Source organism: Rhyacophila brunnea, unplaced genomic scaffold, assembly GCF_057557595.1.
Source record: "Rhyacophila brunnea isolate RB1 unplaced genomic scaffold, BYU_Rbru_1.0 scaffold_3, whole genome shotgun sequence".
Classification (NCBI taxonomy): domain Eukaryota; kingdom Metazoa; phylum Arthropoda; class Insecta; order Trichoptera; family Rhyacophilidae; genus Rhyacophila; species Rhyacophila brunnea.
In genome coordinates this window covers 34,878,744-34,892,907 of record NW_028232965.1, presented here as the reverse complement: position 1 = coordinate 34,892,907, position 14,164 = coordinate 34,878,744, and the positions used below count along the sequence as shown (strand labels likewise).

The 14,164-nt window shown below is 32.2% G+C and overlaps 1 protein-coding gene across 1 annotated transcript in view; it reads left to right on the top strand.

Annotated features, from left to right (window-relative positions):
* LOC147068264 (maltase A1-like) overlaps positions 1–13,826 on the top strand; it is a 79,857-nt gene extending 66,031 nt beyond the window's left edge. The window contains exons 2-11 of the mRNA XM_085952683.1: positions 5,229–5,498; positions 7,720–7,899; positions 8,147–8,310; positions 9,061–9,186; positions 10,247–10,699; positions 11,977–12,084; positions 12,173–12,421; positions 12,510–12,607; positions 13,141–13,281; positions 13,654–13,826. Coding sequence (XP_085808809.1) covers positions 7,797–7,899; positions 8,147–8,310; positions 9,061–9,186; positions 10,247–10,699; positions 11,977–12,084; positions 12,173–12,421; positions 12,510–12,607; positions 13,141–13,281; positions 13,654–13,723 — 1,512 coding nt within the window. The 5' untranslated portion in view covers positions 5,229–5,498; positions 7,720–7,796 and the 3' untranslated portion in view covers positions 13,724–13,826. The remainder of the gene's footprint in view (positions 1–5,228; positions 5,499–7,719; positions 7,900–8,146; positions 8,311–9,060; positions 9,187–10,246; positions 10,700–11,976; positions 12,085–12,172; positions 12,422–12,509; positions 12,608–13,140; positions 13,282–13,653) is intronic.
* The last annotated feature ends 338 nt before the right edge of the window (positions 13,827–14,164 follow it).

Here is a 14,164-nt window from a genome sequence, read left to right as displayed (position 1 = left end):
ACTATAATTTGATGACAAAAACAACAAAATCAACACTGATTCTGTTGATATTACCGGCGTGCGTAGAGTTGGGCATTTCCCGCGAAAATCTCAATCCCGAGATTCGGGATTTCCCGAAATGATGAAATTTTGAATGATGAGATTCGGGATTAGCAGAAAAGAATTCTCGGAAATTTAAAAAAAACCTGTAAAAATCCTTAAATCAGTGTAAAAACAGACAAATTCCAACAAAATATGATTTTTTTAATTATGTAAGAAGACAAATAAAATCGAAATAGGAAATCAAAAATAATTCAAAACATTACTTATTAAAAGAGAATTTCAAAAAACACAGACTGTCAATCGCGTACGCTATTGAGACATAAATTTATCTGATGTGGCAAAAATTGCGCTCATTTTAAGTCGATGTTGGCTTTTGTGTTAAATGCTCCGATCAGTCTCTGAAAGTCTTGTGTTTTTTGTCCATTTTTTTCATATAGAAAATCGTTTTTTCAATTAATATTTGATAATAAAGAAATCCCGAGAAAAGATTCTCGAGATCCGGGATTTCCCGAAATGTTAAAAATTTCAATTCTCGAGTTCGGGATGGAAAATCTCGAAAAAATCCTGAAACCCAACTCTAGGCGTGCGTTCAATTGCGAGTGTTCGTTGTATGAATTCAATTCTCTTATCTTACGTATTTTTTTAGTAAGTATGTAAAGTATTACTTTTAACTTATTAGGCATGTTAATTACTTCGAATAAAATAGCGTGTTGATTTTAATATCAAAATCATTTTTTATTGAAGAAAGTTGAAGGTCGTATTGTTACCCTATTAAATTAATGTTACCGGAGAAAAGACAAAAACTACCAGAGTCACATTTTTTTTACCATCTTGGATCATAGATTATGGTTTTATTAAACATGGCGATAAAAGTCGCTGTGGTTTGTGCTCTGAAATAATTATATCTCGAACATCTTAAATTAAGCGGCATTTTAAAACTCATTATAAAGAAATGTCTAATAAAAACATTAACAAAAGAAAAGAACTAATATCTTCAATGCTCAAGGATGACTAAAAATCAATCAAATGTATTATCAAAATATATGAAAACCCCAAAGGTTATAGAAGCTAGTTTTGAACTTTCTTATTTAGTTGCCGAACATTCGAAATGATTTTCTGATGGAGATCAGCTCTAGCAGTTCTGTTAAGAATTTCGCCAACCTTGTTCCAGATTTCAACGATAAAGAAAAGGTGGTTAAAAGAATTCAAGCTCAGCAGAAATACTGTAAAAGATAGAATATTAAAAATAAGTGATACTATTTCTGACCAACTTCAAGCTGACATAAATAGTTGTGATTTTTTCTCAATTTGTCTGGATGAAACAACTGACTACATTAAGTGCTCGGTTAGCAATTTTTTCACGCTATTCAAAAGATAATGAAACAATGCATGAGTAACTTACAGCAAACATACCAGTGGGACGAGAGGTGAAGATATTTATGAAGTTGTAATCAATGAATTAGAGAAGCTCAAGATTGATTTCAATAAAATTGTTTCCATTACGACAGACGGAGCACCTAATAATATTATGATGGATCTGCGATAGGTTTTGTTATTCTTTTTCAAAACCACACTAATCATCCAATAATAGGATTTCTTTGCATTATTTATCAACAAATGCTATGTTCGAAAGTTGGTAGGTACTACATATTTAAAAGAGATTTCTGAAAAAGTCGACAAGATTATAAATTTTATAGTTGCACGCGACTTGCACAAAAGGCAGTAATGACGTGAATTGTCAATACGGTACTCTTTTAATGTATAGTATAACAGTGTATGTTGGTTAACGGCCCACGTGCGCCACGTAGGTCAAAATGGAGGTTTTATGGTATTTTCAGAGCATAAGCCTGGACATTCCTTAAGCGTTGTAGAATGTAGATAATCTATTTATATAATTTTGAAGCCTTATTATCCTTTATTTATTGTAATAGGACAATAAATTGGGAACAGGACCACTGGGAGGGAAATAGCTGCCAATGTGCGTGAAAATCTACCCTAAGTTAAAAATAGTCTCATAATAAAAAAAATCTTTATCATCATCAACCCCATAGATTCAATCATAAATTACGTCGCTTACTTTAATAATTCAAATATTATTAAATACAATATGTAAGTTAAGAACAAAATAATATTTTAAACTAATAGGTATACATATTCACTTTTATTAGGGAACTTGTAGATGAGAATGTACCTGAAAGTAAGTAAGAAGTATCTGAAATTAATGAATCACTCATGAAAACCATCGAATCAAACGGTGGCCGGTGCAGAGTTACCCAGTGTCCACCGCTTTGTTCGTCTACCTATGTATAACGTATAATAAATTATTGATCCAACATACCAATAATTATAAAAAAACATACGAACAATTTGTAATACGCCATATGTATTAAAAATTAAACTTACGGATAATTTAGGACACTTATATTGTGAAAACATATTTTTATGAAAATCATAAATTTATTACTTATAAGTATCACATAGTACAAAATTATACATGATTTCTGTTTATGGTTGGGAAATTAGAATGTCACTGCCACTTATAATACGTACCTACCTATATGTCGTAATTTAACTGTCAGCACTTTACTATGTCAGCCAGGTATGCATTCCTCGAAATTTACAGTCAAAGGTGTCCCCAGGCAAAAAACGTTGGATATCACTGATTTACACAATAAATAAATTAACAATAATTAATATGATTTCATTATTTGTAATATATGTCATCACTCACCTATTCAATGTTTGGACTCTTTTGTGATAGAAAAGTGCATAAAACTACCTTTCTGCGTTTATTTGTTAGATTGTGATTTGTAGATCGCGAATATCATCTGTAAGGGATCTTGGGATTACGTTTGACAGTAAACTGACGTTTAGTGGTCATATAGATACCATTTGTAAAAAGGCGCTAAAAATGTTGAGCTTTGTCTTGCGTACTTCCCGGGTCTTTTCGGATGTTACGGTACTAAAAATTCTCTATAACTCCTTAGTTAGAAGCAGGCTTGAGAGTGGGTTTATCGTTTGGGCCCCGCATCAGTTGAAGTACGGCCTTATGGTGGAGGTCCAGAAGAAATTTTTGAGACTCTTTACTTTCGGCTGTATGGATATTATCCGTGGCTCTATCCGAATGACTTTCTTTTAGGTATGCTTACACATTGTAGCTTAAAATTTAGAGGGGATCTTTATTTAGCTACATATTTTTTCAGACTTATATGCGGCGTCAATGTGAACTCTGCCATTCTTGGTGGTGTTGGCTTGTGTGTCTGATAATTACCTTAGGAATCGAGGGCATCCGTTGCTTGTTCTCCCAAGGTGCAGAACTAACCTGCATTAGTGATGCCAATTGGGAGGGCAATCACCATGTTTAATGAATTCGCTTCGGATATTTATATATTCCACTTACGTGAGGTGAATTTAGGTGGACGTTGTTTCATAAGTTTTTAAGATAGGGTCTATCAATAGTTCACCTGTGTGTTTCCATCTACTTTTATTTTTGTTGCTTTATTTTATTTCTTTTCTTATTTTGTTTCTTATTTTATTACTTATTGTATTATTAAGTCACATCTCTCTGTATTTTTATTTTAAAAATTGTTAACACTTATTTTATGTCATGTCGTGAATGCTTTGAATTTGTAATTTGTTACGTTCATTTTATGTAAAATAAATAAATTTGATTTGATTTTGATTTGATTGTTTGTATAGTACAATACTTGGGTGACAACTACTTATAAATTCTTCAAGTAAGTATCTAATCTGTAAATAATGACTAAAATTTTTATACCAATTATCTTCAATAAGCATCAAGAGGTTATTGAAGAGATTAAATAAATTGCATTGCATTGTATCAGAGTACTTGAATACTAAGGTCATACCATTATTTTTTTGCATTATGTTTACATATTATACATAATTGTGATCTAATCTAAATGATATAACTGACATAATTGTTTTAATTTATAAATTTTCTACAATGTGTTATAAAGTGGTGCATTTCTTAATTTTATGAATTATTAATGATAAAATTATCCCAGACTCAGGAAGGGCCCAGCGTGGCGAGTCGACCAGATAAGTGAGATAAACACAATGATATTAATATTTAAACATATTTGGTTGTACGATGCATTTTTAACTGTGTGCCGATACTCGACAACTCCATAATTCAAATGGATGTACATATTAAAAATACAAAAAATCGCTAAAAATACACCTTAATTTTACATCATTAACCACTTGGAAAACGCTACTGCAGCGCGTCACACGTCCTTTACCCTTGGCAATAGGTAGGGGGGCCCGCTTCAGGATGTGGGGCTCATGATTACCATAATATCCATTACAGAAATAATAAAATGCAGAACTCTGCATAGGTATGTCACTACTTACTGATTTAAATTTTGTAGTTTACCCCTCCGAATCATAATATATGTGTTGGCAGACAGGGGTTGCCCGAGATTTTATGCAATGCCCCAATGGATCCACCAACCAAAAAAGGTTTAAAACCACTGAAATAACTAATTAATATACAAAAAAATTAACATAAAGTTTTTCCCTATTTACTCTTAACAAAGAATTAACATTCATCAATATTAAAATTCTCTACTAACATTTTAAACCTTTACTATGTATATATACAGAGAGCTTCCATCCTTTATACCACGTTTACACGTGCATGGATTTACTACTGACAGTACTTACATATTATAATAAGAAAATGCAGTTGTAAGATTGCATTCATGGATCAAAAAAGTTCAGAAGCACCTGAAATTTCACGCGACAGTTGGAATTTGTGAGATATCTCAGTAGTAGTGAACCTGCCGAAAATAAACGAACTACACACTGCGCAAGACATTTTTGACGTATACCAATTTTTACAACCAGTCAAATAGCACCATATAATGACAACATAGCGTCTTGCTTATGCTTGATGAATGAGGTTGGCGAGACAGACAGCAATTTTAAGTAACAGTTATTATTGCGATTGTTTAAAATACACACTATTAATGCCAGTGAATCCATGCACGTGTACAACAGGCATTATTACTCTACATAGACCAGTATGACAGAATGATATTTTTATGCCACAATACGGAACATCTGTCATGATATCTCAATAATAACAGGTGTCCCATAACTCATCATTCCATTTGCTTTTATTATAAATTATAACATTTCATTCCTTTATTTCCTTCCAGATTATTGTTGAGCGTATAATCGCTACACTCCACAATAGAGCGTCACAACAGTAACGATTTGTTTTGGAAATAATTCGTCAAAGTAATGTCACAACACAACGAACAGTTCTATGGTGACCGCTACAGAGTAATGACTCTTTGATACCCAAGAAGAATTGGATAACCCTGCAGAACTCCTAGTTTCAACAGGACAGTACCACGGGCCCACACACCTTTCATGACAATATTATAATAAAAACAAGTCGGGTGATTAATTATTATGGGATATCGGTAAGTATAGACCAGTGGTATACAAGCTTTTTGAAAGGGCCAATTAATTTATCCATTTTCTAATTTTTCACCGGCCGCAAAGGGTAAAAGTATTGAAAAATAATGATATATTATAACTAGATGAGATATAGGTTTTATGTTTTATTTTTAATTTAATAGTTAAGTACCTAAATAATTTTATCAGTAACTTCAATCACTCTCCACTCCGTATTACGTGCATATTTGCACGAAGAAATTTAGTTCGGACACGATTAATTTGTTAGAAAACAATAAAAGTACACAAAGAACTTTGTACATGCACTATACATACATATGTACACAAACAAATGGTTCATAATTGAACTGTATTTTTCCTGTTCAGACAAGCAATTTTTTAATATCGATTCACAAACGTCGTGCACTGACAAAATTCCTGGAGAACTATCACTAAAAAGATAAATTTCGGTCGCAAAATACACGTGAAAATATATCATAATAAAAAATAGCATTAAATTTTCCATCAGTGGACAATTCAGATTATATACCGTTGCTACTGCATAATTTGTTCACATATCGAACACAGATTTTTATCATATTCAATAAAAAATTTGGTGATGAAGTACCTGTTATTTTGGGCCGCAACAAATGCCATTTCGGGCCGCGTTTGTGCACCACTGGTGACTAACATAAAAAATAATTGAAGTTGGAAAATTGCTAAATGAGTTAAAAATAATGTTTATTTGGCACCCATTCTATGTGTTTAACATGGCCCCAATATTTTGCAGTTTCAATAATAGCCAATTCATCGTGCTTAATTCCGTATCCGTGAGGACTTATATTTTAAATAGTGAAATTATTTTATTACAAAAATAATATATGTCTGAAATACACCACTATGTACTTCATTTCCATAGAAATAAATGATACATCTTTGATAGATAAATGAAATGAGTAAACACTTCAAACATTATTCATAAAAATATAAATGATACGTGTATAAATACTAACCGATCCGTCGATACTACATCCACAATGCGGGTAGTTTTGTGTCTATTAGTTTCTCTGGCTATAGCCATACCATTTGCCGCATCAGAGGTAAAATGGTGGCAAAAGACTGTTGTTTATCAAATATACCCAAGATCGTTTAAAGATACAAATGGTGACGGCATCGGAGATTTAAATGGTAATATCTATTCTGTACAATCATTTTGTTCCTTACATTTTTTTATACAAAAGAATGTCTTATATTTTAACATATTCTATTATTCATGTGATAGTATAATGTTACTAGCTGCCTGGTTTATGGGGTGAGACTACAAGTTGGTAGTGAATTTAATATTAAGCAAAAGTAGAAAATTATTATCATATATAATATATTGAGTATATTATATTCAATATCAATAATTAATTTGTAATTAAATAAACAAAATATACCTTACGCACTCTACACCAGTGAGTAATACGAACAACAGTCAATGTTATAATAATCATTTGTTTTAAACATCTAGTATGTATTGAAGGACCTACCTTCTAATTTATTTTTAAATTAGTATTATGGTATTATAAAACTAATAACACTAGCGGGGCGCCACTCTCCAGTGGGTCGATTCTATACTTATCGACCGCTAAAGTGATAAAGTGATAAATATTATCAAACTTAGGGTAGGTTTGTATCAAAGTATTAGCACTTATATTGTAACAATTAAAATAAGTTGGTTGTAATTCTTGCAATAAGTGCTATATTTTAACAGCACCTCTCTTGGCTGTGATAAAATTTTGAGCAAAATAGACAGTTTTGACTGTTTAGACACTTATTGTAACAATTATAATTATTACCTCAATACAAATATGTAATAAATACTATCACTTTATCACTTTAGCGGTCGATTGTCACATTGTGTATAGAATAGACCCGCAGTACGTCCTTATCCTCCCTTTGCAACATACCCAAAATCATTGATGATAATGAAATTTAATGTATAAGTTCCATTTTCTCAAAAACTAGATCGATGACACACTTTAACATTTATATTTGGGAATCGTCCATGATATCACAACGTCCATTACATAGTGAAGATTCCAGATCAATAATGTTGTTAACAAAGAAGTTTAGTCTTTTGTAAGAAAATTGTATATACTATGTACTTTTACCGTTCTTATTAAATAATATCCAAAATGCAAATTTCCCTCTATCATTCCTAAATACATAAACATTATTTAAACAATTATTTACAAATTTCAGGAATTACCGAGGGGTTGGCGCATGTGAAGGATGCAGGAATTGGAGCTATCTGGCTATCGCCAATATTTAAGTCTCCAATGTATGACTTTGGATATGACATCGCTAACTTTAAAGAAATCCAGCCCGAATATGGAACAATGAAAGACTTTGAAAATCTTATGGCAACAGCAACAAAATTAGGTAACAAATTTTATGTTTATCTAGTTGTTTTGACAGTTTCAACGTATTTTTAGCTAGAATAGGTTTTCTAACATAATTAGTCCACGAGTCCATTTCTTAGTCATTTTTTAGTTTCACATTCATTATATCTTTAGGCTTCATGTGGTGGATAAGGTTTTCTTCATTGTCTTTTAGATAATGAGACAAAATTTTCAAAACGATTTGATTGAATAATTAGTATAGTAATATTTTTATTTTGGATCAACAGGAATCAAGGTAATATTGGATTTCGTTCCCAACCACAGCAGCAATGAGAGTGATTGGTTCAATTTATCTGCCAACAGAACTAAAGGATATGAAGATTATTTTATTTGGGCTGACGGTAAACCAGACCCCAACAATCCCGGCAAAACTCTTCCGCCTAATAACTGGGTAAAAATCTCAATTTATATTCAAATATTTCATTCATTTTTGTGTCCTTCATTATGGAGCCTTTCAAATGTCATAAGTATGTCTCTCTAGCAATCTCTGCATTCTTCCATCTGCATAGGTGAGGTATTGATAGATAGATTGCAATAATCTTCACTCAGTCAGACCACTGTATAGGTGACCTCACCTTTTTGCATAAACCCTTGATGTTTCAACTGATATTATTTTAATTATATGACCAAAAAACTACAAGACTCATTGAAGATCTATTCGTTAGCATGCTCCTCCAACACCGTATTTCAAATGTATCAATTATACGTCTTTAGAGCAGTAAAATAAGTGATTTTAATTCTACCACGATTTTAGGAAGCTTAGGAGTTGAGATTAAATCTTGAAAACGATTGAAAAACATTAATTACAATCAAAGATGTTGGTGAAAACCTTCTTCTTTAGAGATTGAGCTTAAGCATATAAGTCAGGTGAAAAAATTACTTCTGGTCTACTAATTTTCATACAAACTCTGATGATCAATCACTCTGTCCATTGTGTTCTTTTAAATCTGTCGTCAATGGGCAAAGTCAAACTGAAACTTGCATCAGCGATTTCGTTAGAGAAACCATAAAACGCTTAAGATGATTCAACATTTTTGATTACAATATAGATTATCATTCAATATGAATATTGTGAAATGTGATAAACAAGATCTATAATAAATTACTAATGCGTTATTTATTTTGAATTGTTTCCTTAAAGTTAAGCGTCTTCCGTAAGAGTGCATGGGAATACAATAAAGTGAGAGGACAATATTTCTTCCATCAGTTCGCAATCGGCCAACCCGACTTAAATTACCGAGACCCTCGTATTGTGGAAGAGATGAAAGTAAGTTTTGACATTTTCTTATTATTTATTATTATTTTCAGTAAAGTTACAACAGAATCACAACACATAACAAAATTCCTCAAAATAATGAGACATATATTTATAAAAACGTTATCTATTTAAACGAAGCTTAAATATAACATGAAATTGAAGCTGAAAATAAATATTAAAACTAATGATCAACAGCTTATAGTGGAATATTTTAACCTTGAACGTGTACAGATGCGATTTCTTTGAGTGCACTGCAATTAGGTAGGATAAATATGATTATTGTTATGGTTACTACATTGCACTGTATTTACGTCAACAATATAGCATCGCTTTCTCTAACTTAGTCCCCCTTTAACTATGGGTAGTTTTATATCAATACTATCGAACCTCATGCTAATATGGTATATTTATAGTTGCTGGCCATTTTAAATTCCAGGAAATTCTGCATTATTATTTACCGCATCTGTCATTTCAAAAAAATGTCAGATTCACTCAATCATTCAAGTACATAAATAATTATTGCAGAGATAAATGGTGCAACTTGAATTTGTTATGAATAGTACTATTATTTTAATAATTACTACATGGATGAACTATTTCGGACATGAAAAATGTTTGGCCTGTACCGGAACCAAAGCATTCACATTATTATACAAATACGTAGCTGTAACTGCTTATGAAAGGGCAGACCACATGTATATCCGATAGTCAGCCAAATACAACAAGCCGTAATTATTTAGAATATTAAGATGAACAGTCGCAAAGAATCATTATTGTTATAGGTTTGTACATAATAACGAATCGTCAAAACAGCCATCGTCTTTGAATGCACCGACGTACAGATCATTAATAATTAATCTATGAAAAATCACCATTAAGTGCTGTGTGTACTTCAAAATTTTTATAAGACTTCCTTCCCTCTAGTTATAGTTCAAATTCCTTGGAAATATACTACTACACCAATAATATTATATTAAAAAATTGAACTCTTCTTCGATAAATATGATTTAAAATATTACAATTCAATGCAATGTGTATAATGGTATTTCATATATTTATTTGTTTACAGAGTGTACTTAGATTTTGGTTGGATAAGGGTGTCGGTGGATTTAGAGTAGACGCTGTTCCTCACCTCTTTGAAGTGGACCCCAAAGACTTCGGCGGCAAGTTCCCTGATGAACCACGAAGTAATATTGCAAATGCAAACAAAGATGATTGGAATTTCCTCGATCATATTTACACTGTGGGACAAGAGCCGACATATGACATGATCTATCAATGGAGGGCTGTTTTGGATGCTTATGAAAACAAAGACGGTATACCAAGAGTCATGCTTACGGAAGCGTACGCTGATATTAAACTAACAATGAGATATTATGGCAATTCAACAACCAACGGCTCGCATCTACCTTTCAATTTTGAATTTTTAAGTATTAATAAGAATTCAGACGCCAGAGATATTAAATTCATTGTCGATAAATGGGAAACGTATATGCCGACTGGTAAAACAGCTAATTGGGTGGTAAGTATTCTTCATTTTGTATACGCACTAACTCAATATGTATTCTTTGGCATTTGGGTACCGCAGTATAATATTTTAAAATAATAATAATCCCAGGAAATCTTAATTTAATGTGCTGATCACGTTACATCGCATTTAGACCAAGCCAGTGAATGTTTGTTCCTCCCCCACTCCAGTGAAATTCTACGCATTTTGTTGAGCGAGCATAAGAATTTCGCTGGAGTGGGGGAAGAACAAACATTCACTGACTTGGTCTAAATGTGGCTTTAGATGTGTATGCTTCGGTGACTGTATTCTTTAGGACAGACACATCCAATTTAAAATAGACTGATCCACTATCCAGTATGAAAACTGATAGTGATCACGGCCTCCCGTTGTAATTCTTCAATATTATATTTGGGTGATCTTATGGTAAAAATAATAACTTGATAGATGCTTCCACAAAACCTGAAAAGTTCTAGATCAACGTATCCGGAATATTGTAAATTTTCTATAGATAGTTTGCGCTATAAGTAATTTTCAATAATAATCTTTTTAATGCCCAAATCAGATTCTAAATAGCAATGACATATACTTTGTAATTGATTTAATTCTTTAGAAGTCATCGTATCTCTTTTTAAACTTCTGAATAACAAAACCGTTCAATATTTCGACCATAAACTACTCTGTTTGACACGCTTTTTACATTTTCTTCTTCTAATTCTTATGGTGCGATCGATACGTTAGACATGCCTACTTCAGGAGATAACAAATTTTCAACATGGATTACTGCTTGTACCTTATCGCAAATATTACACACGAAGTCGAAATTAAACATAACATCATTTTCTTTTGTCTGTAAAATGGTCAATAAATGGTCGCTACCTTTTGTCATGCAGAAGAAAACAACTGTCTTTTCTTTCGTGATATAAAATGTGTTATTAGGAAGCACCTATCTCAGTTTAACAACTGGTTTAAAGAAAATATAAAACTGGAGAAGGTTGACCCAGAATTCCGCAGTACCTATTCCAGAGTGATCACAATCCTCAGTCAAGAAGGTTACGAGGCGGGGAGGTTTGGAACTCTGGGTTGTCAGCGGTAACCTTAAAAAAATTGAAAATCGCTTAGAACTTAATTTGGAATGTTTGGTTTGATTACAGAAAGAAAATTTGTGGTGAACAACCCAAATCGGTAATTTTATTAGATCGCCGTAAAATGAAAAACTCTGAAAAAAATAAATACCTATGATATCTCTTGATATATTGTACAAAACATTATCTCATTGTTTATTGTTTCAGAATGGTAATCATGATAATAGTAGAATGGCAACTCGACAGGGCATTGAGAGAGCCGATACTATGAACATGTTGGCTTTGATTCTTCCCGGAGTGGCATTAACTTACCAAGTTAGTAAAACCAACGTTTAGTCTAAACAATCATTATATTTGGCTCATTCTTTGATGCGAAAAATCATGTGTTATTTATTATCTTTAGGGGGAAGAGCTTGCTATGACCGATGGTGAAATCACCTGGGAGGAAACGAAAGATCCACAGGCATGCAACACCGATGATCCAATAAACTACTACAAAGTGTCTCGAGATCCGGCTAGAACTCCATACCATTGGGACGATTCCAAGTTTGCTGGGTTCACAACAGGAAGCTCGACATGGTTGCCTGTTGCCAAAAATTATAAAGAAGTCAATCTGAAAGCTCAAATCGCTGCCAACAGAAGCCATTACAAGGTATAAATTCAATAATACTAAAACACCTAATATTGTGGACATTTTCTATTTTAAATGCTTCAAAACAATAATATTATCTCATTTACAGTTTTACAAGGATATGGTTGCATTAAGAAACAAGACTGTTTTAATAGAAGGGGACCTAGAATTGAAGGCGTTGTCTGAAAATGTCTTAGGAGTCATGAGGTAATAATGATTTGTGTAATTTAAGAGAATTAACAAAATATACCTACAGAATAAATTATTAATATTTTAAAATATAATAAATAGTAAAGTATGAAAAAATAATGCAGATCATGTTGCAATAAAGTAGTGACAAATAAACCTATGAAAAGGTAGATTATGAAGGTCCGGGATAAAAAAATGTTAACTTTCATGTTGAGTTGGCCATCTATAAAAATCATCTCTTAGCTGTTTAAAAAAATGATTTAAAAATCAGGCAAAAAGTGTGTTAGAATAAAATTATGGCATCTTTTATTCAAAAAGGTTTCAATAAATATCTCCTGGTAAAATAGTGACAACTGAAAATTATTGGTGGCATGTGAAATGCCAGATAATGGACACAGGTGACCAAATATTGATATACAATTTATGCAGAGGATTCCTATTGAACATAGTTTACTTGATATTTTATGAATATGAGGGTTGACATTGTTTTTATCCGGGCCCTTTGATTATAAAATTGAACAATTTTCTGAAAAATGTCAAAATTCTTACAGGTCTTTGCCAACAGAGCCATCTGTAATTGCTGTAGCAAATTTATCACCAAATAATCAAGTTGTGGATCTACGACCATTCAGAACTTTACCACCAGAAATGGTTGTGTATACATCAAGCATTAATTCCAAGCTTCAAAAAGGGTCAGTTTTATACTTCTTAAATATAATAATTATCTATTAATTAGGCAAAAATCAACTTGGTGAGGAGTTTAGAGAGAGATAAAGTGGATTTTTTTTTCTAGCCAGGGGCTTACGTGGCACGCTTAAGCACACGTATAAGACCGCCCACTGTACTTTGTTAGTTTAGTCTCAATTTGATTATAAGAGGAGTAATTTTCTCAAATATTTGTCATTAATTATCGTAGAAAGTAGATTGACAGCATATACATTTTAACATTAAAAAAATTAATCATGATGGTGAGAGCGATTGGTAAAGATTTCATAAAATAAATAGATGCAATCATAAATTCTTCTCCAAGTAATATTATTAAACGTATATTTAATTATTTTCAGAGTTTGTGTGAAGACAGCTGAATTTACTCTATCTCCTTATGATGCAGTAGTATTGATAACTTCAATGTAAAACAATATGTATAAAGATGCACAGCTGATCCCAAAACTCAAGAAATAATGACTACGACGTACCGGACGGACCTGATTGATAAAATAAAAATATCTTTGAAATGAAGTGCATGTTTATTTTAAATTAACCAAAAAAATACTGCCCACCATTTATAGTAAGGCTCTTAGAGTCAAAAAAACATCTTTTCTATTTTACAGGAGACCCAAAACATAATAATTAAATTTACATTCCACCGATATTAACAAGGGAGTGTTTTCAGGACATACGCATTGAACAAACTTATCACTTGAATTTTTTCATAAATCTTTGTCATTTCCATGTTATTTTGTGTCTACTGTACGACAACATTATTTAGGCGACAACAGGAAGTCGCCCTTGTCGCGCATAGAATATTTCTCAGTGTTGTCATTTTTTGAGAAAACAAATCCCGCGAAATTAGGT